Here is a 26177-nt window from a genome sequence, read left to right as displayed (position 1 = left end):
GACGTGCTGATCCAGCCCAAAGCACCCAGACACCCCAGATTTTCTGGGGGACAGAGCTGCCGTTTGCTCTAATGCTGCAGCTCAGCTCATTCCAAGGAGCACATTTTCCCACTTTTCTTCATTCCAGTCCAGAGCAGCCATGAAATAGCTCCCTGGTCCCCCACGTGCCATATTTCCTTCTTCCCACTGCTTGAAGAAACCTGCTTAAGTCATCCTAACCCACCCTTCTCCTTCCCCCACTTCTTCCCACTGCTTGAAGAAACCTGCTTAAGTCATCCTAAACCACCCTTCTCCCTCCCCCCCGAGATGATGCCTCTGAAACCTCCCACAAACAGGCTGCTCTGCAGCTTTGCCGGTGACGCAAGCTCTGCCTCGCGTTGTAAAAAAACTGGGATAAATGAACAAACTGACATGATGAATAAAACAGAGCTAAATGAGTGTTGGCCAATATTAACATAGCCGAATATTGTTGGTATATTTATTCAGTGCACCTGCCTGATTGCAAATAAAAAGTCCTTCCATCAGATGCAGGCGTAGGAAATGTTCCTCACTGTACACATAGAAGTGTCATGTAAATTCATGAGCTATGCGCAGGGTTAATAATAAACAAATTAAAAGAGGAGCTGCTCTAATTGAAAAGGAGTATTTTAATCCAGTTGCAGTTCCTGGCTCTGCAAGTTCATCACTTCTCTATGCACAATATGTTGTATTACATTCTGTTCCGGACACTCAGAAAAGCAGAATGTGCCGTCTGTGCTAGAATGCAAATTACGCCTTTCATTTCAGGGTGTGGAGCAACATCATCGGGGAGAGTGTGGCTGCTGCTGCTTGGCTTTGTGTGGCCGTTCAAGAAGAGCCTGGCCAGCAAATGCCTGTGTCTGCCTGGACAAACGGCAGAAATACAGACTCCCTCTTCACCAGGGTCAGCATCCATCCTGCCAGGGAACTGACTTCTTTGGAGCAGAAGCAGCACATCAAGTGGAGAAGAAGAGAAAGCTGGAGAACGTGTAGGACCCTTGCAGGATGAACACCTACCAAGAGCCTGATGAAGCCACACAGCTCTTTTGACTAATCCTAGACCACTGCAAGATGAAAACCACCGATGAGACCTTCCCCAGCTTGCCCATCCTCTATGAAGTCCAACATCCAAGGATGCAGAGCCCTCCCTTGGTCCTTCTGCTGGAGTAGCGCAGGAAGAACCAGGACGGTGGTGTCTCAAGGGTTAAGCCAACCTCTCTGAGCAGTGGCCCTGGCTCCTGGCCATGGGCTGAGCCCGCAGCTGAGTATTGACTTTCTGAGCTCACAGGCACTGATCGATGGAGTGCAGTCAGGGCCTCTCGTTCTCAATCATGTCACAACCACAAGAAACGTTATTACTGTTCCATCAAAAAACAATAAATACACCAAGAGTGTAGCTGAGGTGGGGGTCTTCACAGCAATGCTCTGGGGGAAATGTGGGACTTCAGCGGCCAGCGGACTCCAGCCAAGATGCTGGGGACCAAAAAGGCAACAAAGAGCCTTAATTAAAAATAAAAAAGCAAAAACCAGGGCCCAGTTTAGGGTCATCATCACAAGAATGCCCCAACACCTGAGTAATCTTATCAAGTACACCTTAAACCATGGAATTTGGGGTCACAGTCAACAAAAGTGCTTGAGAGCTACTGCCTTCGATGAGACACCCCGAAGCTGGAGGCTTCTGCAGGCAGCATTTACCAAGCAGTGGCTGCCAGGGACAAAACTGATTTAAAGTAAGATCAAAACCAAACACGCAAAACCTAAGTTACTGCGTTGCTAAGGCACATAAACCAGTCTCTAGTGCTCGCTGGTACGGACCAATAATCCACCTACAGAAGAGATGAGGTGGTGCACAAGAGCCACCTTCCCACTGGCAGCAGTCTTGGACTAAATGAACGTAAGGAAAGACCCACAGCAGGGATGCTGGTGGGACCCTGGGACCATCTCAGACCCAAAGAAAACCAAACCCTCTACCAGAACTCACAACACCAGCTGGAAGGAGGACACAGAATTGTTGTTGAACTTCATTTTAGTGTGCTAGCAGCTATTTCATGTGTTCGCTTACCCTGCTTTCCTAGTTTCCACAGCCATGTTCTCACTCTGGAACAAGGAGCCATGGACCACAGGGTGCAGAGAGCAGAGGGTTTGCCAGCCTCAATCCTGGAGAAAACTCCTTAATGCATTTAACTAGCATGGCTGCTCCCCAACCCTTTGCCACTGGATGCAAAGGTCTGCCCTGTACCCCACCACAAGTTCCTTTTGGGGCTGACTCAGAGGAGATCACTATTAGAGGACAAGCAGAATTTTAGGGCTCCAGTGACACGCCACAGTCCCCCTTTGCACACCCAAAATGACCCAAGGCTTCAGCCAAAGAGGAGAAAAACATAGGTACTTACTCTTTCCCCAGGGTCACCCATTAAGCCCACAGGTCCAGTTGGTCCTGGAGGTCCTGGAAGTCCCTAGCATTGAAAAGACAGGGAGAAAAAATAAGCCACTAAAGGAAAATGTGTTATTATTTGTAACATATTTGTACAACGAGCAGGAAAAGAGTTAGAGCTTTCTGTTTATTTTTGCACCAGAAAATCAACCCCGAAGCGCTCCGTACACATGCGGGGCATATGGAAGCAATAGAGGCCAGGAGCAGCTGTGTGCTGAGCCCTCCCTGTGCATCCCAGCATCGTCCCCCTGCATCCAGCATCGTCCCCCTGCATCCAGCATCATCCCCAGAGCCACGCACATCCTCCAGGGCAAGGTACAGACAAAGTGTCACTTACTGCTGGGCCTTCGGGACCAGGTGGGCCTTCCACCAGCATGCCCTAAAGCAAGAGGAAGGGAAAAAGTGATTAGCAGGGCACATCCTCAATATTACTTTTGACTACAGGGCTGGAAAGCCCACTGCTTTATCTGTTCTTCAATATTTCAGGTCTTGCTGCTCAATTGGGGTGTCCCAGAGCTGAAGGGTTTCCACTCTCTCTGGTTGCCACCTCCTGTGTCCCATTGCCAGTGGCACAAAAGGCAGCACCGCCCATTGAAAAGCCAAATATTGTCTATTTGAATCATGCAGGGCACGGAAACACAGCCCCTTCCCCCAGCACCCAGCCCACCCCTGCCCCGGCACAGGGTCACCCTCCTAATCACAACCCTTCTCCCTTAGCTCATGGCCAGGCAAAGGGCAAACCCTGGGGCACGGCCACCCCTGATGGTGCTGGAGCAGGAGAAGAGCTCCTCTCCAGGAAGAAGCTGCTTCTAGATCCCAGCAGCTTTAAAAAAAAAAAAAAGTTAATAATCAAATTGCAAGGTTTTTTTAAATTACTTTCCCAGCAGACTGCATGCTGTGATTTACTCTGTGTACCTAGGAAATCACTGTGTGGGCAAAATGGTAGAATAATGTTATTCCATTCCTTTTAATCTAAATATTTTGTCATAACTTTAAATCAGGTCTATCATGTACTCAGTAGATTTGAGCTTGCTTTTTTTTTTTTTTTTTTTTTCCCCCCTCATGGGTATGTAAGAGGCAGGAAAGAAACCTCCCAATAAACCTGGCAAATACTTTCCAGAAGGCATCAGGACAATCTGTTGGGAAGAGCCCCCCCAGTGAGCACTGCCCTTTTATCTTTGGACCGGTGACCGTGCCCCCAGCAGCACCCAGGTCGAGCCAAAGTGGTCCCAGCACTTGCCAGCTCCTCCCTAGCAAACAGGGGACATTTCTCCCAGGGGATGAAATCAGCCTGTAAAAATCTGTAGATAAGCAGTCAGCTCGTCTGGGAGAAGCCCAGAGGAACCAAGTGCAGGGACTGGTCTCGGGTCACCCTTGGCCAATCTCCTGGACTCAGGCTCCGATGCCAAAAGCCTTGTTTGACCCCACGGCAGCCTCTACAGCAGCCAGGGCTGAGCTGAACGAATCTGAAATGTCTACAGGAAAATCCAGGCATTCCTGCCCCGAAAGTCACAGTCTCGAAGCCCAGAGGAGCAAAAAATAGGATAAGCCACACTGCCATGAACCTCCCCGCTTCATTAGTGGGATGTGTGGTGCTGCCCCACTAGTGCAGGACCAGCACTATTTTCTCTTTCCCAATGTCCACACTACTCATTACCACCTCGTTTAAAATCCGGCTTCCGCTTCATTTGGATGCGTTAAGGGAAATTTTCTGCCGCTGTCATCACAGAAGCGGCCGTAGAGTCGTTCTTCACCAGTAAGGAATTAGGTCATGGACTTCAGCCCGTGCCCACTTTGACAGCAATTTCCTTTCTGCCATGGAGACACTGCTCTCTTCTGGGTGGGACTTGGGGGTGAACCCTGCATGAAATTCCTCCAACCCGTGCTAAATATGAGGTATTTGCTGTTGGAGACTACCAAGATGAGACCAGATGTGCTGATGGAGAAGGTGTCCTGCGAGAATGACATCCACTAAGCTCTTTTTCAGACACACATTGAGGACATTGCACAGGACACCCCAGAGGTCCCAAACTTTTCCCCATCCAGACACACCAAGGTCCATCCCTGCTGGAGACCAATGATGTCTCCAAACCAGAAAGTGATCACTGGTTCTGGGCTGGAGCAGAGTCAGGGCCCACAAATGTCTCCCCAGGACTTTTTGGGGCTGCTGGGTGCCAGCATGACCATGGTCCAAGCATGCACAGCGCTGAGGCTCTGCTTCCCATGGCCAGTTGCAGAGCTTCAAGATGCTCCTCCACATGAGGGAAGAGTCTGGGCTAATTAGCCAATTTGTGTTGCAAACATCCTTGGCATCTTCCCATATTTATCTGCTGGTTTATGTTGAGCTCCAGCCTTAGGGACATCTGGAGATTGTCCTCTGCAAGAAATCTCCACTGTTTATATGACTGCTCATATAAAGAGCGATGGAAACTTGGGAGGGTTTGGGGACCAGGACCAGTGGGGGGATGCCACCAAGGGAGATCACCTTGGGGGTAGCAAGCAAAGCATGGATTTAGGACTGTCCCAGGGGAAAACAGGGTGTTGCTTCCACTCAATCAACACCCAGCTGCTACACACAAGTGAAGCTGATATCACAGAAACAGCCCAAAAGCTGATGGCCACACACAGAGGGGCTGTGCAAAGGCTGAGCAAACCCTCCCCGGAGGCAGGTGAGAGCACCAGGGTCCCCCCCAAAGGAAAGAGGGCTTTGAGGAGGAGAAGGCAGCCTGGTGTCTCCAGAGGTGGGCTGAGGGGGGGTCCCAACCATCCCTGGGCTCCATCCCTCCTCGCCCTGTGCCTGTGCTGCCCCGCTGCCTCCAGCGAGCGTCAGCACAGAGCAAGGATTGAAGGGCAGGCGCTTCCAGGGAAAAGGAGAGAGAAAATCCAGCAGAATCCGACTCCTGCCTTTGGTTTTTATTCCCCCTCTTCTGCAGCGCCCATATCCGACTCCTGCCTTTGGTTTTTATTCCCCTTCTGCTGCAGCGCCCATCAAAAAAGGGGAAAAAAAAAAAAAAGGGAGGAGGAAGAAGAGCTAAAGGGCGCAGCAAATCTGAATTTCTCTCCGCTGAAGAGGAACCGCACGGAGAGGGAAAAGGCAGCATTTGGTCTTGTTTACTTTCTGGCAAAAGCTATACATGCTCCAGTGTTTTGAAATAGCGAAGGCGGCCAAATTCTTTCTGGATGATTAAACTTAACTATTTTGTTCGCCTCGTAGCGATTTCAGATCGGTTCTGGACGGGGCAGGCTGGGTTTCTGCTGGCATCTTCCTGGGGTTCAGCTGCCCCCCTCCTCCACCTCCCCCAGCCTCCCCACTCCTCTAATAAAGCAAATCACTTGCTCCTCCTTTTGTTTGCGGTGTGAGATCGAGACCCAGAGAGGAAAAAAATGAAGGCAAGGTCGGAAATGCATACATAAGGCACTCATTCTGGCTTTTCAAGTCCCGTTGCTGCACCCCAGCTTCTCACTGCCCTCCACCTCCTCGCTATCTGCAAAAGTGTCGGGCAAAGATGGAAAGGGAGAAAGAATTAAAAGAAAAATAATGGCCTCCGAGGGATGGGAAGTGCTGCCGCGACGCTGGGCGCCACGCTGGCCCTCTGCCAAGGAAAATTAGGTTAATTGAGTTGCTGGTGCGCTGCGAGCGTGCGCTCAGCCCTTCGGGGCTGAGGGTCTGGGGAGGTGGTTCTGAGGACCCAAAGCCCCTTTTTTTCAAGCCCCGGGGAGGAGCAGGCATGGGGGTACTCAGCATCCTGATAGGCAGTGAGGGACAGACACACAGACATCCACCAACAGGCTCTTGCTCTGCTCAATAGGCACCTCGAAGGAAACACCATGAGGTCCCACCATGAGCAGCTCCATCCTCACCTAAGGGGGTGCTCGCTTGGGCACCCACGCTTTTTTCAGACTGCAAAGGGCACAGGAAGTTTACAGCCATTCTTTAGAAAGGAAAATCAACCTCAGAAACAGGCCAGGGCAGAATCATAAAGAGAGTGCTGGGTTGTGCTCCCGGGATGACATGGGGTTCCTCAGGAGATGGAAAGCTGGTGGGACCCCGGAGCAGGCACAGGAGCAAACCTCTCCTCTCCTGCAGCGGTGTGCAGGGAGAACCCTTTTATTTCCACCGAGATGAACCCATTAGTTGCACAATTAAAGCCGGCCCCAAGCTGCAAGTTCAGGTCAGGATATGAGCTCGGGGGAGCGGGTTCACTGCTGAGCGGGGGCAGCTCAAAACCCCCCAGGAGGCAAGACGTACCCTCTGCCTAACCCTTCAGTTCTAAGAGGCCTAGGTTTTATTTTGGTAAATGAGAGATTTCATGGGAAATTTTGCACTTCCTTCATAACTTAGGTCGCTTCTTGAAGTTTAAAAAAAAATAATAAAATGAATTCCAGTATATTAAAAGTTTTGAAATGAACCAAGTAATTCTTCCATGGGAAACATTCCTCCCAGCTGTACCACTGAGAGCACCAAGCCGTACCCAACACTCCCCTTGTACTTTTTCCTTTGGGAAAAAAAAAAAAGAACACCAAAAACCCAGATGGTCCTTACCGGCTCGATAATTGCAGGTTCACCCTTCTGTCCCTTCTCGCCCCGTGGGCCACCGATCTGTAGCACAGAAGGGAAACACAAAATCAAGACAGTCAAAGGGGACATCACCTGCATCACCATCACCTCCCCGAGCAGGAACCTGAGAACCTGGGACAACTTCTGCAACCAAAGGGCTGCTGATGTTTGTGTAGAGAAGAAATGGGGTATCTCCTCCTCGCCTTGTGCGAAACACATGGATTGCAGGTGGGTGAATCCAAGCGAGATGGTTGTTGGGTTCTTAATCTTTACACTATAAGTTATGGGAAGACAAACATTTTCAACTAGGGCTTACCCTTGATGGAAAATTAACTCTCTTACCCCTTCATAGATGGTGTCCTGGTTAGCAGGCATGCCGGGGCCGATATCGGGAGAGACTGTTCGGTCGTAGTAGTTATCATAATAATTCCCATCATATTCTTTGATTGTTTCCTCGGTGAAATCTTTATCCAGGTCGTCTCCTCCTTGAGCAGCCTGGAAGCAGAAAAGCAGCAACACATCAGGCTGCAAATCTCTCTGGGGCTACACACGCTGGAAATCTAAGGGGAAGACTGGTTTTTGCCGAGCGAGTATGCTTTATAATAATAGTCGGGCTACACACGCTGGAAATCTAAGGGGAAGGCTGTGGTTTTTGCCAAGCGATGATGCTTTATAATAATAGTTGCAAATAAAAAGCACAAGAAATGTTAAAGTCTGGAATTTTAAGGTCTCTGGAGACCTCCAAGGGTCTTCTCCAATGGCAGGCAAGAAGGATGGAAGGATCTTTATGCCAAAGAGCACATCCTGGCTTTCCCTGGGATTTTTCTCTCAATCCCTGAAATAACACTGTGAGTGTAAAAGTTTGAGCGAGGAAAACAAAGCGCAGCAATAAAGCAGCAGCTCCTGTCAAGAGGGATCCTGCACACTCTAAAGGCCTAAGGAATGTAGGAACAGAAGTTTCAAAATCCAGGCTCTACTCGTCTCTCACAGCCTCAATATTGCAGACACTGGAATTATTAAGCGTAAAAATTCACACATCCAGTCGCATATTTAAAATGCACATCAAAACCGCGACGTGTCATTACGAGTATTGGATTACAGGAGGAAATGTGGAAAAATCCAAGTTCGCTTCTAGAAAAACCTCCTGTTTGTTTAGTCTGGGATCCAAGTAGCGATTGTACTTGTCCAAAAAGCAGAAAGTTTTACAAATCCGATGCATTAATCCCTGAATCCTTTCTGAATCCTTACAGCAACAGATGTTATGGACTGCAAGCAAGGACATCTAGACAAGTATCAGAATTTCCTTGCTTCTCTCCATACCCCTCTGCTTCCTGCAGCCTGGCAGGAGACTGTCTCTTGGCACCCTTTACCATGAGCAGCACTGTGAAGAAGAACATGCGCTGATAATATTTTTTGTTGCTTCTTTCCCATCCAGGTAATGACTAAAACAGTCCATAAATTGAATTATTTTCAGTGCTTCCCAAAGAAATTATCTCCTCACTACTAAGAATTCAAAATCACTTAAATGCCACCACCACTTCAAGCCCTCGTTTCCACGCCAAAACCCCTCACAACCCATAAGCACGAGCATCTGCATCTAAACTCAAGAGGTTTTAAAGTAAGAATAAGCCTAGAGCTAAGGCAATCATCTCTCTGCCACCTATCGTCTTTTACCTCTGCAAATGCCAACTGGAACTCAAGAGGTTTTAAAGTAAGAATAAGCCTAGAGCTAAGGCAATCTTCTCTCTGCCACCCTATCATCTTTTACCTCTGCAAATGCCAACTGATCTTTGCAGAAATTATAGTTTGGCAATTAATTAGAAAGCTTGGAAAAGTTAGCATTATTTTTCCTCTATACCGTTCAAATGGATCTAGTGCCATCACACACATCTTTTATCCTGTTGGAAATCTTTTATCTAGGTTTGAAACCTGTTTATCTTGCTATAAAGTTTTTAGGGATAACAGAACAACCTCTTTTTTCAAATTGCGTTTCTTGAAATGAACATCAAAAACATCTGGTTTGATATTTTGGTTAAGGTCCCCACGTCAATTTGCATGGAAAGGTAAGATATTTTGAATGACTGGGCAGAGGAGGAAAGTTCTCCGTGCTGAGATTTGCAGGTGCTTTGGAGAACAAACCAAAACAGAAGCCTAAAAATAATCTCCTTAACAATGCAGTTCGACCACATGAGTCAGAAAACAGTCCACAAAGAAAAGAAAAGGTCCAAAAAATCAGCGTGCAAAATAGTGTGACTCTCCTTTGCTGATAACAGCTTCATTTAAATCACCTTTTATTCTTCCCCTTTGGGGAAGCGATGCAGATATGTGGCCCTGGTATATGCATCTGGACAAGTAAAGCAAACTGCCTGATGAACAGCAGGCAATGAACAAAATATATCTGTCCCCAGCTCCTCCTGTTCACAGGAGTATTGCTGCCTGCTAAATCTCGGAATTGCTTCACTGGCATTTATCACGGAGTTATTAGCCATAATGAAACCCAAGCCCAGGAGAGTTCCCTGACTCTTACTGCCTCCAGAACCTCTCACACAGGCTCCCCAAAGTTTCACTTGCTTAAAAATTAAATCTCCTTTTAATTCCCAATTGTAGGAATTAGAATCTTCCCCAAATAGAGACAGGTGAACTTCAACACTGATGGACACATCCTGCTCTTGCGGCAGGTCCGTGACGGGATGCTGAAAGTGACCCCTCTGCACCAGCCCAACATCATCCCCCTTGATCCCAGGACCTAGAATGAGCAATGCCAGGGCTGGCACCCCTGGCACCTTGGGGACACCCGTGTCCCAGCCCACCTCTACCCCACCACATCCCCGTGCAACACCTCGGGGGCTCCCACTGCCTCGGGATGCTGAAAGTGACCCCTCTGCACCAGCCCAACATCATCCCCCTTGATCCCAGGACCTAGAATGAGCAATGCCAGGGCTGGCACCCCTGGCACCTTGGGGACACCCGTGTCCCAGCCCACCTCTGCCCCACCACATCCCCGTTCAACACCTCGGGGGCTCCTGCTGCCTTCCCCAGCTGCCAACAGGAACCTGGAACCACTGAAATTATGCCACTTACTCGCGACCAGGAGCGCTATTTTCTTCCTCTCAACTAGCCAAAAAGCTTATGAGAGTTTTTTATTATTGTTTTTAAGAGCAAATAAACGTCTCCAACCACTTTAGCAGCCTATCTCCCACTGAAACCCTGGTTCTAATAACAGGTATTAAGCAGGTAATTACACACACGAGCTCCCGATCCTCACTTCCATATTGCTCATAAAGCAGCTTGCTCTGCTCTTGGATTAAAGGATTTGGCTTCCCCAGGAGTTCGTGGCTGCAGGCAGGGCCCTTGGCTCCCTCTCTGAGGCGTAAACCCAAAATCTGTCCCCTCGTTGGTATTTGTCCCTCAGGCTGGCACTTTTTGGGGAGTTTCCCCTATGTCACCCTGCATCAGCCTTCGCCTCAGTGCAGGGGAAGCTCCTTCAGCCAGGTGACTTGTGTCCTTTTTTCATCTTTCACCAGCTGAAAGATTCACTGGAGCAACCTCCCACCCCAGGGGGGGTCCCCCAGCCCTCCCCATCCAAACATTGTCCCTTTTGGAGCTGCTGGAGGGGGACAGGTTGATCGCTCTCCCCACAAGATGCTCTGCTGAGAGCAGGCTGAGCTTCCCCGTAGGAAAGCTTTGCCATGTGTTTCCCGACCTGAACTTTCCTCCTCTTCCATTTCCTTTTCCTAACAACTAAAGTGCCCCTTGAGCCTCTATTTCCTCTTCCAATTTTTTTTTTTTTTTCAAGGTCACGCTATCCAACCTTTAATTCCTCTCTATTAGAAAGTTCAAGCTTGGCCAAAGATTTCTGGCTCTTTGTCAGGAACCAGAAAAGTTTCCCCTCCATGGGTTCTCCTCAGGTTGGCGCTCGCTTCCTCGATACGCTGGAGCCCCTTCTGTTTCTCTCTGTGTATCATTTTGAGCTGCTCAACCTCCTCCTCCACTGCATTTTTTTATCCCCAGTTGGCTGGACTGGATGCACCACCAGCCCTCGGGGCGGCTGGCTGCCCTCCCGCCTCGCTCCAGCTGCTCAGCTCTTTGCTTGGACACTTTCCCCAACACCTTTTCATTCAAGCTTCCAGGTCCAACTCCAAATACGTTGGCCAACTTTTGCTGTCTCTTCTGCCACCCCCCAGCGCCTCCCAGAAAGCCTGGAGTTTTGACAGTCCCATAACTAAGTAATTCTTCTCCGTTTGAGGAGGAACCACAAAACTCTGCCAAGTCCCATCCTACCTCCTAGAAATGTTATCCCACTATCAACTCCCCTTGCTGATGCTCCTGGAGAACAAAGAATTTGCCTCGTCTAACGCAGTTATTTCCTGCAGCTGCACGAAAATTTATCTCAGTCTCATCTAAGGATGAGACCAACATTCATCTGTTTGAGCACCAATAAAAAAAGGCAAGAACTGGGCAAGCCTTAAGGATAGAAGAGTCTCAGATGCAACATATTTCAGTTGAAGCGTATTAAAGTGGGGGTAACTAAAAATGTAATTGCTCCAACAGAAATGTCAGCTGTGGGATCCGGACTGATCTCATCTTTGAGCAGATTCGTGCACAAAACGGAGGGACTGTCCCGGGGCGAATGCAGTTGTGTGAAATCAAGGGTTTGTCCCCGTACTGAAATATTTTTTTAAAAAATTACAATCTGAAAAACATAAAGATGCAATTTCAGTGGGAACAGCGAGATGAAAAATATCGATGTTCTCCATCAAATCAACATTTCAAAGATTTATATTAATAGCTTTGAAATAAAATGTTTTTACTTAGATTTTAAAACCAACCCTCATTTTTCTTTTTGTCAGACAAGCACTTCGCACGGGGAAATGCAGATGTCAACATGAGCAGATATTTCCAGGGGAATAATCCTTAACCAAATTCTAAATATCTGTGTTCCACACCCTGAAATAGCTGGAGTGAAATTATTTTACAAGAAACTTTCTCTCCCGGCAGCTGCCCTACCCACTTACAGATTTACCATATGGACGATCACATCGCTCCTGCTCTCAGAGCTATCAAATACCAGAATTAATAAAAGACACAGTGAAAGGAATAAACATTCATTAAAATTACATCGGTCTCGTTGTAGGTGATGACGGTGCTGGTGGGGAGTTCAGCTTCCACAGCATTTTCAGTGAGTCCACCCTGGGGGTCCACTTCTTCATTGTAGTTGACATCTTCATAGGGGAGGGGCGTGAAGTACTCTTCATTAATGGTTTCGTAGTTGTACTCATCTACGAGGGGATCATCCACAGCAGCATCTCCTTTCGTCCGCTTCCCAGGGTCCCCTCCATCGGGTGATGGTGTTGGGGAAGGATAGTCCTATTGCAATAAAATGCCAGAATCAGAGAATCAAAGAGAAAATTGTGCATCGTCCTCCACCTCCCCCCTCTGTAAAGGTGCCATTTATCAACCACCTCTTTGCCAGGACCTCACGTCAGTACCTGCTTGGTCTCGGGTCTCTCTCCAGCAGCCACTTCAGGAGTGCTGGGTTTGGTGGTGGGTGCTTCAGGCTTTACAGCTTCATCAATGTCTTCATAGTAGGGGTACTCATAGTAGTAGGTGTCACCTTCTCCCTCCCCATCGGTGTACTGCAAAGAGAAGATGAGAAGCAGAAAATAAGCTGGCAGCACCCAAACACGCTCCTGCCAGCTCTTTAAGATGGTATTTCATGTCAAGGGGGCCATGCTGTGATGCAGATCCATGCAGTGAAATCTTTCCCTTCCTCTTGTCCACCAGCTGCTGTGACACCTTCACCAAGAGCCCAGGTGCTTTAGCAACAGCTGTGATTTGAGGAGGTTCCCAATCACCTCTCAGCTGTGGCACGTTATCCCCTATCAGAGAGGATGGACCTACCCTGCAGCAATTCAACATGATAACACAATAACAAAAAAAGAAAAAAATATTAATTTTTTTTAACCTCAGATTGTTGAGACCTCCCAGGTCACAAATCTGAGATACTCAGAGAGGGGGAAGAAAGTATTTGAATCACGCAGCCGCTCTGAGAAGCGGGGATCTATTTTCCCTCATCTGACTGCACTAATAGCATCCGTGTGATTCCCCGTCCACCCCTGGCCCGCAGGCACAAGGGCTTTGAAAACAAGATATTTTCTGCATTTTCCACAAGGCGTCAGTCATTCTTCGAAATGAAATACAAACAAAACATTTGGTTACGGCCGGGCATGGCAAATGTCTTTGCCAGTCCATCGCTCTCACTGGCAGCAGACGCCGGCGCGTGGAAGAGTTATTCTTACATGGAGCAACACAGCCCTAAGACAAGCCAGCCCTTGTTGAACTGCTGGCTTCAAAAGAAGAGTTTTATTTTCCTACTACCACATATTTTGACCATACCCAAGGTCTATTTTATTTTACTTATTTATTGTTTCTCCAGAAGTGCTGGCGGAGCAGTTAGAGCCGTGCCTCTCCTGAGCTGAGAGCAGCGCTCCGCTCCCCAAAGCCCTGCCAGGCTGAGCTTTGGGATTTAATTTTTAATTCAATCCCCAAGATAAATTGGAGGGGGTTGACGGCATTACAGCTTCATGGGGATTCGGTGGGAGCACACAGATCTGAGATCAGCTGGAAGCAAGGGAGTGCACGGACCAACAAATCAGACCAAGAGAGCAGCCAAGATGCTGAGGAGCAGCTGAAGATGCCAGACACTTTAATTGCTGTGAGCTGAGCCTGAGAGCTCTCAAAAATGTGTAAAATTCAGGTGATTCTCTTCTGGAAATCAGCCACATCCAGACATTTCTAATTGAGCAGTAGAAATAAAAAGGTATCCTGCATCAGTCTCTTTTTCTTTTCTATTTTAAAAGAAAAGATCTGAAGCTAACTCTTTGTAGAAAAAAAATATCGAGCACAGCAGCTCATACAGAGGAGCCGGCAGCATTTCTGCCAAAAATGAAATTCAAATGGCAAATACGCAGGCAAACAACGTTTCCCCCTCCTTTGACACCTGTTGTTTCAAAGAATAGTGAAAAAGAACTGCTTAATCTTTTTACAAGCTCAAAAGTAAAAATTGAAATTTAGACACAGGTGCCTGTTTTGGACAGGATTTGACCTGCCAGGGAAGGTCAGTGTTTCACACTTGGCTCAGGTTGTCTCTCCTGCAAGTTTTTGAAATATTCATTTAAATCTCTGGAACGGGAGGAGCACAGGAAGGAAGGGAACCCAAAACCATAACCTGTGAATGCTAAAAACAAGCTCTGTCTCGACCCTTGCAGATGAGTCTCAGGGAAGATGAGTGAGAGGAAGAAGCCCAGGGCGTTTCCAACCGCAATATGGAGCTGGATGATGCTGCTGCTGCCCCAGAAGCATCCCCAAACCCAGGCACAGACTCACGTATTCGTCCTGGTTGGGGTCCTGGGACTGGGGGGCGTCGGGGATGGCGGTGTCGCAGTCGGGGCTGTAGTGCTCACAGTAATCGTGGGCTGCTCGGGGGTCTGCCACGATCAGGAGCTGCTGGATGTCACCCTGTGGGGAAGGACAAACAGAGCGTCAGGGGGAGGGAACCTACTTTTTGAGCCACCAAGCCTGGGACAGCAATCAAAGGAGATAAACCACCATCAAGAAATGAAAAGCAAAACGCTTGGCAGGCTGTTTTCCTTGACAGGACCACGTCTCTTGAGATGAGCCAGGAGAAAACCCTCCGTGTCCATGGCCGGGTCAAGCAGCAGCTTATCTCGAGCTGCTCCGTGAGGTGTGAAGCCACCACGCTTCACACCCAGGACCAAATACACCTTCCCCAAAGATAACCACATCTGCAGAGAGGTCACCCCTCTGACAGCCCTGGGCAAGGCAGGTGCAGTAAACATAGGAGAAAGGGGTTATATGCACCCCAAATCAGTCCCAGCAGCTCTGCAGAGTTCCATACTTGCCCTGCCCAGTCCAAAAAGCTGTTGATTGACCTCAAAACTTTTCAGCCACCCTATCATTTGGTATCATAGAAGGCATCACCCCACTTCCTACACCTTGCCTCACCTCAATTTTCCCCCCACAACAGCATAGCAGATGTAGAAAGAGATTAGAAGTGTACCTGATAATCAGAAAAAGAGACTAGAGTGAGGAAGTTTACAGTGGCTTACTGAAAACCAGGTGCAGAGCAAGCTCATTAGGCACCAAGGCTGCTTAACGAGCCACTCGCTTTATATGAACAAAGCACAAGGCAGCCACAGCCCAAAGGTCAGAGCAGAAATCCCTCCTTAGTTTCCTGAAGAACCACCGCACTGCTTCACCGGAACGCCAAAAAGCAGTTTATTTAGTAGGCAGTTACATAAGACTTTACTACTTGGATTATTAGAGCTGATATTTTAATTAGGAGGGAAAAAAAGAATCTTATTTAATAATAGAAAAACATGGCTAAGGCATCAGGGGAAAAAGAAGGAGCATTACAGCAAAACTGGGAGGATGACTTGGCCACGTAATAGGAACCAGAAGCTCCGAACGGAGCCTGGCCAGACCAGCAAACATCCCCGTGGAAAACCGAAGGATATGTTGGAAATTATGGGCCAAATCTGCCTTCGTGCACGCAAGCTCCACTCTCTTCAGCCACGGGGGCCACCAGGTCCACGGGGACCTCAGCCTCCCATCGACACATATCATCGACTACACCAAAAAAATAGTGTTGTTTACATTTTTGGCAGAGATCAACAGGGAAAGAAGGTTGAAAAGACTGTGTGGACCTGGCCACATCCTGCCCGACTCCGAGGTGCAGGGGCAGCTTTCGGCTGATGGGGTTTCCCTCCTCATTTTCCAGGTTCTCGCATCCATCCCTGCAGCATCTCACTGTAATGTGTAGGCACCACTCAGATGCTACCCAAGTTACCCTCCAATTAAGCACTGCTTTAAGCTTATTAGTCATTGTTTCCTGTGAATAACCTTTACAAAATTAACAGAATTGTCTGCAAAGTGGTTTTCAATTTTCTATTTTCAGAAACAGTCTTTCCTTCCCTTTCCCTTTATTTTTTTATTTTACTTGGTTTTTTTTCTGTAAATCCATAGAGCAGTTTTATGGTTAATGTTCCGGCTTTTTCAATGTAACCACCAAAAACGGGGATGCAGCATTGGGAAAACAGAAAACACTAAGTTTCTGTCTCAAAGAACATTTGCAATTTTCAGCCAGCTCTGGCCACCAGCTGACAGTGTGACCTGCATGGGGAACTTGACTGTGGTGTGACCTAGAGGACATCGCTCAGCCCTGAGCAGAGGCTTGAAGGAGCTGGGGGGTGTTATGGGGTTACTCACCCCATAAAACATAATCCCTGTCTCCAAAGGCTGCTCAGAGCAACAAATCTGGCTGCCCCTTTGGAGCTCCCTCCAGTGGAGGACACCCAACCCAACCAAGGCAATTTGCTTAAAGTTGACGATGTGAAGATCCCTCCAGCTGCTATTTCTGCTCACAGGACCTCAGCCACCCCTGCCCCTCACTGACAGCTGAGTAAAACCTTTTATGCCCTTCTCTCAGCTCGGTGGTTAAAGCTCCCCAGTTTCCACGGGGTTATGGGGAGTGTCTGGCGCTGTTGGGATAAGCTGAAATAAAACAGCCACAAAAGCAGACTTGGTACTTGTCTCCGAAAGGCAAGGAAGGAAGGCTGAAAGCTTTTTCCTCCTGATAAGGCTGGATTTACACCTCAAGGAGAGCTGATAGTCTGCATCCTATAAGTGACCAGCACTATAACTGCGTTTCCTTGAGGAACAGATAAAGCAAAGAAAGGCACGTTGGCTAAACACAGTGCAAAAGGTTAAGCAGAAGAGAATTTCCTAAAGCTGCCTTTGCTTTTAGTCTCAGCCGATGGCAGCTCCTGAGCTGGGCATGGGGAGAAACCCTGGCTCCATCCCACCCTGCTTCCCTACAGCACACCAGGAGCTGAGCATCCCCTGGGGCTGATGGCTCAAGGCACTGGCAGCTCCTTTGAGAACACAGAAGGACATCACCTGCAATTCCAGGAGCCATAGGCTCAAGTCCTGTGGCCACAGCAGAAGTCCCAACCTCACTCAACACACCAAAGGACAGTGTTGGCTCAGTGGTCGCCGCTGAGAGACCGGGAAAAGATGAAGAAGCGAAGCTTCCTTCTAGTTCTAGTCAAGAATCTGTGAAAACCAGTGCATAACTGAATAAATTTGGTATGCGAAAGGTGCCAGGAAAAAGCATGAGCCACATCAGACAGCTCCTTCAGAGCTCACCACGGTTCGTGAGCATCATTCTACATGCCTGCTATTTTCCCACTTCCTTTTCAAACCCAATCAATCACCCTGCCCAGCAAAGTTCATCCTTTTGTCGTTGTTCCAGCAGCAGCCTGCAAGCTTGCAACATCAGAAGGAAAACCAACACACCCAGTTATGAAGAAAGGAACGCTCCATGGAGCATCTGAGCTCAACCACACGGACATGGGTTGAGCAGCTCCATGGTGGGGAGGAAGGAGAGCTCATGGGGTCACCAGACCATTCATCTTTGTTTCATTAACAGTAAGTGCACGGCCCTGGTGGATACCCCGTGTTAACACTTGTAAAAAGCAGACAGGAGTAAAACCTTGTTAGCAAGATTCCCAGTCAACTGACCTCATCCCTCAGCGCAAAACAATAAAATGGGCTAATTTAGCCGGTAATAAAAAGCCCCACTATCTGAACTTCACAAAAGATGCACAAAGCTCTGCTGTCAAGAGCCCCATTTCTTTGATTTAAAAAGCCGACTTTAAATAGAGCAAGCCGTGCTGGGAGGTTCGCAAGCCTTTTGTGTCTTCTCAAGTGTGTTGCTGCTAATAAATTGCACCAAGAGATAGCTGCCCCCCACCCCGGCGCGGGCTGACAAAGGCAGGAGCCTGCTCTGCTCCCTTTCCTCTCTCAAGCGCCTATTTGTTTCCCTGTTATGGTTACACAAAACACCCAAACCTTTCTCCCTTCCGATGGCACCATCTGCTTTTTCCAGCAAAAGCAGCGATAACGAAGATACCATTAATTTCCACCCCCCTCCACAAGCACGCACCCACAAGGGATTTTCCATGAAGCTTTTGTAAGAGAGAGAACTTACAATTACACTAAGAGAGTGGTTTAAAGACTTTACCAGCCAAGTCATTTAGGTTTTTAAGACTTATTTTCAAGTAAAGAGGTATCTAAGTCAGGGAGCAAGTCAGTAATGTATTGGTATTGCTTCAGAGGAGAAGTCAGCAGCTGGGTGTCCTGCAGCCACCCATGAAGATGGTGGGATAAAGTCCTCTTCTAGCACATAAACAAGTTGGGCACATCTGGGCACAAAGAAAGTGCTCCAGTACCTGGGATGCTCCTTAGTATGCAGAGGCAAAGCACAGTTGCGCTTTCCTGGTTTAACAAAAATTTGAAACGGAGGAAAAAAAGGTCAGTTTTTGTCTGAAAATAACCGATATTTCATCCATCAGCAGAGCTCGTTTTTAAAAAGGGGAATAAATCACATTTTGACCTTTATTCCCAGAGCTTCCCGTGAAGAGGAAGAGGCAGGACAGCACATTTATGAAGATGATAGTGAATTGCGGGGCTTTTATTTGCTCCAAACAGATGTAAGTGCTAACTGTCATGACCAGTAAGAATCTGTCTGACATTTATGGTAAAGCCATTTATGCCTGATGACTCATTTGCTTTATGGATTAAGTTCCATCAAGCCAGTTTAATTCAACTCCCCAGCCAGCTCCCAGACAAGACTGGAAAAGCTCTTCTGGAGCATTTTTTAACACTTATTCTATATGTGTGCAAAAAAATGTCACATCACTTCCAATGACATCAACTTCAGTAACTTGGAGAAATCGCTGTGGTTCAACAAAACAAACAGCTGGCAAGGATAAGCAGAGTGACTTCATCTGGCATTGGCAGCAGCTCCATAAATACTGGGATTCTTCAGGGCTCGCACTGTAACGCACCCATAATTAACTGGTTTAACATCCATAAGAATAAATACTGCTTGAATGTGCTTTTTTCAACTCCTACATCTGAATTGGAAAACCACAGGCTCAGGATGTATAATTGTACCGTGCATACACAAAAAATCTTAAGAATTAGTGGAAGCAACAGGGGTGTTGCTGAGCTTTATTGTGACAAACTCACTGGTTCTGTAAGTGCCAACCCAGTCAGGTGGCTTAAGAGTGGCAGAAGTTCAATGGGGCTCGATGATGAAGTGGAAGCTCAGAGATTGCAGCCACCAACAAGCTTCCAAAAAACCTAATCCCTGTCTGGGAGACAGCCTGCCAGCCCTCAGATGTTCCACTTGATAAAACCTGTCATCGGCACTCGCCCATGGATGGAGGCTCTTTGCTAAGGACACGGTGGCTGCCCAGCTCCAGGGCTCCCAGCAGCTCCTTGTCTGCACAGGTTGGACTAAGAAAGGTATTGGAGAAGACAGTGAAGAAAGAAAGCAAGGGGTGACCCAGAGCCCACCATGCCCTGGGCTCTGCCAACAGAGCGAGACCTCAAATCAGAGATATGACAACCACTCAGAGCATCCGTGCATCCTTTGTTGTACTGACATCATCCCAGAGTCCCTCCTTTAACCACAGCTGCTCCAGAAAAGCAGCAGAATCCCAGCCAAGGGCTCAGACAAAAACCTCATCACTCCCTCTGGCCCTTGTGTCCTGAAGCCCTCTTGCTGGTCAGCCACAGACAGAGTGAGCTCACCAGATGGAGCAACTGGTACCTAATGGGCATCCCTTTAGGCTTCCAAAAATTCTGGACTTCAAAACGGGAAGGCAATAGCTGAAGGGCTGGTGAGAAAAAAAGAAAAAAAAAAAAAAGAAAAAGGCTTGACTTGCACACAGTCATGAGTCAGCTACAAATACTTGGTGGTTTGGATAAATCCCACCCGGATGTTGCTTCCCCATCCTGCGCACAGGGGCTGGCGGGACGGACGGGGCAGCTTTGCTGTGAGACCTCTGCTATTTCCCCTCTCAGGCTCCAGTCACCACAAGAATGGCTCCCTTTGGCTTTTGGCACTCCTATAGGAGCCTCTTCTGAGCTCTCTTCAGAAAAAAAATCTATTAAATTAAGCAAAAAAGGGATAGAGGCTTCACTAGAACCAAATATGGCTTCAAGGAAAAACCTCTCTTAAGGGCTGATAGTAGTTTCTCTTTCTCACTGCAACTCCATCTGAGAGGAGGTACCCCAAGAAACCCTGCTCTCCCAACACACCAGCCCAGTCCTGCGTCCCCACCCCAAGGCTAAGCCATTAGCTTTTCTGATATTAAACTCACAGAACACCAACTACAGTAATTATTCGGACAACCCACATGCCTCTTTCCCTGACCACAGCAACAAGAAGAAAATAAGCCCTTTGGCTCAAAGGTAATTAACCTCCCCAGTAATTTTCAGCCTTTATATTTTATAATCCCAGGGAGGAGCTCAATTTCCTATCATGCGAGGACCCATTAACTCGCTGTTTGCCCTGGATGCTGGCTTTGAAGGAGCAGGGCAGGGAAGTGTGGTCTCCTACACCTCTTCCCTGTCCCCAAATCCTGCTCCCCTCTGCTCCAAGCTGTCCTCAACGCCCAGCCCTACTCCGATGGATGGAAACATGGTCGGGCAATGCCACGTCTTGCTTTCTCCATCCATAACTGCTGGATCCTCAGGTCCATGGCTCGCTCCATGGCTGTTCCTTACAGAAGAGACTTTCCAGAGCAAGGGGCTGTATTTCATCCCAGCTTGCAGAGACCACAGCACGCTGTAGGTCTGTTGACGTAATATAGAAATACAAATTATGAGCAGTTTAGCAAGGACTCCTTACTGGAAGGGAAGGACAAGCAACTCTCTAAGAGGAGAGCAAAAGCCAGATGGCTTTACTAATTCTGGAAAGCCCTCCTGAAGAAGCTGTCACCCTGCCAATACCCAAATACCAGTCAAGGACTCAAGTCATTAGCAGAGCAGGAGACACTAATACGAGGTTCATTTCCAGGTGGCCACTTCCCCCTCAGCCCCAGCCCCAGTAGCCACACAATGTAAATAATGCCTTGCCCTAATGTAAACGCTCCCACCCTCTGCACTTGCTGGAGCAAACATGAAGCCAAAGCTTACACCAAAATCCTACTTTGTTTAAGTGACAGCCCAGAGGCAATATTCACAGTATTCATCAGCAGTATGGATTATTTAGACAACAGCCCTTTATAGGCAAGAGGGACTCATCCACCGTTCCAGTTTCCTATCCTCAATGGGTGAAAGATTTTCTTGCTTTTCCAAATGGCTGAGTTTGTCAAACACATTAATCATCGCTGACATCTTCCTGCCACTTTCCCTGGAATTCTCACCAAATCCTGGCAGCGCAGAGCCCCTTTGCTCTCTCCAGTCCCACGTAACATCTCTACAGTAGCCCTTTCCTCATCTCTCTGCTACCCTGGTCCACTTAACCATCACGTCCTGCCCAAAGAGCTTCTTGTGTAGGGACTGGCAATGCCCCGAAGAGAACAGAAAAGGGACAAGATGAAAAAACCTGACCAAGCTCAAATGGTCATTTAATGATGGGGCAAGAGCCCAAGCCAAGCTCCAGACCCACCAACCCGGGCCACTCGGTCCCATCCTCCCCATCCCTTCACTGCCAACACCCATCCATCCCCAGGCACTTTGCCTAATTGAAACCTCCATCCTTTCAGCGGGGTCATCTAATCACCAGTTTAAAGATCCCCAAAAGCTCTGGGGCTGCTTTATGCTCTAAGGCAATTGTACTTCACCTTATTCAGCCTTGACCCTGACTGACTGGGGGGGGTGGCTGGTGCTCGGATGCAGCGTTACGTGCCCATCGCACCGTTTGTCACCCTGTGGCTCCCACCATAAGCCATAAATGAGCATTATTACTTCCAGCGGGCAACGTGTCATTCCCAGCTGAGTGCCAGTGCCTAGACCTTAGAGGACAGTCTTTTGTTTGAAAATGTACCACACGGGTGGGAAAAACCCAGCTAAGGCAAATTAGCAACCTGTCATTTAATTAAGATCCAGGAACATAGGGGACACAGGGCGGGGAGAAAAACAATCCTGGAGAAGGAGGCAGCTTGGAAAACAGGTGGCGCTGGCAGAAGCACTGAAAGCATCAAATCTATAAGGTATTTACTGTGAGGCTATGGTAGCAATGGGTTTCTCCAGGGTTTTTGTTTCAGAGGTGGAGAAGGCACAGCAGGGACCACGCAGCATCCCTTGGCAGTCCCACGCAGCCCTCCTCCAGCTGGGACACCAGTGGGGTAGGACACGGCTGCTGGGAGGAAGGAGGATTTCCCCCAGCAAATGGGAAAATTTAAGCTAGGAATAAAAAACCCCAAAACTAACAGGGAAAAAAAAAATAAATCTGAAGGTAGACGTGGCCAACACAGCAGAAACTGGAGGGTGGTTTAAATCCCTTGTCCTCCCAACGCTGGCTGAGCGGCTCCTGCGGGAGCATCCCGGGTCAGGCAGGGCAGAGCAGGAGGCAGCAATGTCCCACGCACGTACCAGGGGACACAGCCAGCTTTCCCTTGACTCATGTCTGGGGCTGTGAACTCCCAGACAGGGGCTGCGTGCTCCATCGACTGCGCTAAGCAGTACTTTTTAAATACAGCCCCAGCTAATTGCCCGAGGGAGCAGGAACCCAACCCAGAGGAGAAACGACTCCTCGGGCTTCTGTTTATCCTCATGCCTCACAGCTGTGAGCAGGCAGCCCCACATCAGCCTCTGCAAACGTGGTGGAATCACTGTCATGCACTGCGCTCCTTTGCAAGAGAGTATTTGCAAGCTTTGATTTTTCCCTTCCACTTCAAGCTCCCTCCGCTCCCCCCTTCTAACCCAGGGCCCTCTTCAAACCCTTTTTAGTTTTTGTGCCTTCCTCCCCCTTTGGGCAAGCACATACACCAGGACTCTTTCGACAGGAGGGGAAGATACACCCAGGGCAAAGCGGCAGCCAAGCAGCAGGGACTGCAGGAAAGGAAAAGGCAGCCAAGATGCCTTAAAAAAAAAAAATAACACAAATACAAAGACCTGCTAAAAACACCCAAAGAGACAGATATCCTTAAATCAACAGCCGTCATGCTCAGCCGGCTATTTCTGTATATTTATGTCTGTCAAACAAACCACAATCTATCTGCTAGGATTTTTTGGGTGTAAAACAAGCAGTTACGGACACGGAAAGCGGGCTGTGATTGAACGGCTTCCCCTGCTCTGCAGCCCCAGCCGGGAAGGACAGACGGACACAGAGAGGGGCTGGGTTGATGGTGTGACAAAAGGCTGCTTTATATTCCCTCCTTCTCTCCAGCCCAGCCAAGCGCTGTGGTAACACAGGCAAAAAATAATACGAGAGGTTTCGGCAGCTATTTTGCAAAAAGGGGGGAAAAAAATAGCAGCACACAGTTCAGATTTTTAAAGGAAAAAGAAATTAAAAGAAGAAACCCCCTGACAGTCCCATCTCTCTCCACCCCAATAATGAGAGAGCACTACTCTCAAGTTTCATTTTCTTATTGTAAAGTCAGTTTTTATATTTGCAAAAGGAGCATTTTTAGACTCTTTTTTTTTTTAATTGTGTGTTCTGACCGACCCCCCAGCAGATTAGAAACATATGTGAAGGACAAGGAATCCAAACCACACGTTTTTATTAAACTGCGTGACTTCTAGTTCAAATTTCATCACATTGAAGTAAATAGTTTCTCTCTAGAGTAGCAGCTGCATGTTAGGTTACCTGTAATAGATACTTCATACATGTACACATATGCATACATGCATGTCCTATGCTTACTGATAAAGTTGATGTCAAGGAGACCACGTGGCTGAAGCTGATTTTGCAATTTTCTTTTGAGATACCACCTGCGGGTGCACACACATACCCAATTTAAAATAATAAAGTTCCAAGGGCTCCAAAGTTTCAGAAATATCAAATTTAAGGTTGCAGACCCTACATCTTTCCCTCTTTAGTGATATTCTATATATAAACTTTATAGTCTATATAGTCTTTATTACCCAGTAATACGATACTTTTCCAGAGTATTTCCACCTCATGATGGCACAAGTGACCAGGACCTTTCCTCTGCAGCCCTTTACACGTCACCTGCACATTCCTCTAAGCTCCACTTTGCAGCTCAGTGCTCACACACGTGTTTTGCACATCTATGCTATCTATATAAACATGTATACTTTTAAGTGTGACATCTATAGATGCAGAATTTAAACACCGCTACCTTAACAGATCTCCTCTGACAGAGGAGAAAATCAGTGCTCACACACGTGTTTTGCACATCTATATATGTATGTAAACATGTATACTTTTACATGTGATGTCTATAGATGCAGATGTTAAACACCGCTACCTTAAAGGATCTTCTCTGACAGAGGAGAAAAGCATCAAGATTTGGGTATTTTCAAAATACTGACTTCCTAATGACTTCACTTCCACTTCTGGCATGGGGTACACACACTGCTAAAGCCTGGGCATCACCTCTGGAGCCCAGCACACCTTCCCACTGCAGGACCAGCCACATGCCACATCCACAGGGACAGACCCTGACCCACCAGCACAGCCTCAAGAGCCCACCCCAGAGCTTACTGAGAAGCAACCTGCAGCCAAGGGTGGGGTCCCTGTTCCACCCAGCCCTTGGAGGACACCAGTGTTCCCCACCAGCCTTGGACCCCTCCTCTGAAGAGCTGACCCAGGCCAGCTGGAAGCCGGCTGAGCATGTGCCATTGACACTCCTCCACCAGCCACCCAAGGCAAGCCCTACCAACCTTCGGGGATTTTCATCACCTGCAGCAGATGTAAAGCCAAGCCACATCCTGCTCCTGGTACCCACTAAAGCTCCGATTTCAGCCCCAGCAGGGCAAGAAACCCACACCCTTGGCTGGTGAGCACCAGCTCCAGGAGGGCCTTAGGGCTGAAGGATGAAGAACTGCACCCATCTACTATAAGCAGCCTGCGGTGGCTCTGCTGGCCAGCTGGGCACCATCCTCAGCTGACATTCCTCTCTGAAAAAACCTTTACAGATCTTCTGCAGCAATGCCTTCCCCAAGAATTGAAAATGGGACAGGACCTGGAGTCCCTTGGCTCATGGGGACCAAGTCATCAAAGGGCCCAGAGGTTCTCACAGTTGTGGGATGGAAACCTTGCAGTGTGATCTCTCTAGACCATGCTACTAACCCAGGGCGACTGGAAGAAATAACTCCTTGCTGGCATATTCTTGAGTTGCTGGCTGAGCAAAGGTGTTCCTTCTATTTCAGGGAAAGAGTGAGGGAAAAAAAAAAAAAAAAGGTAAAAAAACCTGACTGCAGAGAAGCCTTCCAAAATGACTCAGTTTTCTTTGGCTGCTCCAAAACTCCCATGAACATGGTAAATAGTCTGACTCTTTTCCCCTCTCCACTTCTGACTGAAAAATAGGAAACCCGATTCTGAGAAGAGCTGGAATGAGAGAAAAGCAGGTTTAGGCTCTGCAGTCAGGGCCAGCTTGGCAGAAGGACTTGGCACACTTGCACCATCTCCTAGGGAACCTGTGAGATGTTAAGGTCAGACCTGGTGTAGGTCCTTAGCAGACCTGATCTGTGCATGCTCCTTGTGTGGCATCTGAAAAGTTGCCTCCATTCAGTGAGGCAGAACCAGGTCTGGCATTTTTGCCAGCACAAGGAGCCAGAGCAGAACTGGGTCCCTCTCTATAAGGATCCTACCTAGAGGAAATATTTGGAGTAGAGCTGTTGTATATGCTAGAGGGAAACACCTTCACCAAAGAAACCACTCAACCTTCTGGCCACCTCTGCAATTACAACTGCTAGCAACTAAATATTCATCTCTTGTGTATACCAGAAACCACATTGAGAGTTATTTAATTTGAAGGTTTAAACTAACACATGAGGAAGCATTCTCCTCTAATGAATTCATTAGGACAGCCATGCATTTTTTTGGCTGGTTTCCCCTGAAAGCAAGCCATGTGTGATCTCTTTGTGCAGCCACAGGTGTGTCCGTCTATCTCAATAACTCTTGAATGCGATAGCTGATTTCAATCACTTTTGACAGAGGAAAAAGGCTCAAGATAATTAAACTCCTATAAATGTCATGGAAACAGACAGCTAGGTAAGAGAGAGGCATCGTACAAGTTCATTCTCCGAGGGGAGGCTTTGCAGCGAGTTCACATCTGATCAGATACGGGCACACACTGCATGAACACATCTCTTTAATGT

At 47.9% G+C, this 26177-nt stretch overlaps 1 protein-coding gene across 1 annotated transcript in view; it reads right to left on the bottom strand.

The window, feature by feature from the left end:
• Positions 1 to 26177, bottom strand: part of COL5A1 (collagen, type V, alpha 1) — a 116986-nt gene that overhangs the window by 69993 nt on the left and 20816 nt on the right. Inside the window, exons 4-10 of the mRNA XM_014942927.1 lie at positions 14397 to 14528; positions 12500 to 12646; positions 12129 to 12377; positions 7353 to 7505; positions 6996 to 7052; positions 2790 to 2831; positions 2412 to 2474 (exon numbers count right to left, since the gene is read on the bottom strand). Of these exons, the coding sequence (XP_014798413.1) occupies positions 2412 to 2474; positions 2790 to 2831; positions 6996 to 7052; positions 7353 to 7505; positions 12129 to 12377; positions 12500 to 12646; positions 14397 to 14528 (843 nt within the window). The remainder of the gene's footprint in view (positions 1 to 2411; positions 2475 to 2789; positions 2832 to 6995; positions 7053 to 7352; positions 7506 to 12128; positions 12378 to 12499; positions 12647 to 14396; positions 14529 to 26177) is intronic.

Source organism: Calidris pugnax, unplaced genomic scaffold, assembly GCF_001431845.1.
Source record: "Calidris pugnax isolate Ruff unplaced genomic scaffold, ASM143184v1 scaffold102, whole genome shotgun sequence".
Classification (NCBI taxonomy): Eukaryota; Metazoa; Chordata; class Aves; order Charadriiformes; family Scolopacidae; genus Calidris; species Calidris pugnax.
This window is presented reverse-complemented; position numbering and strand designations above follow the sequence as displayed.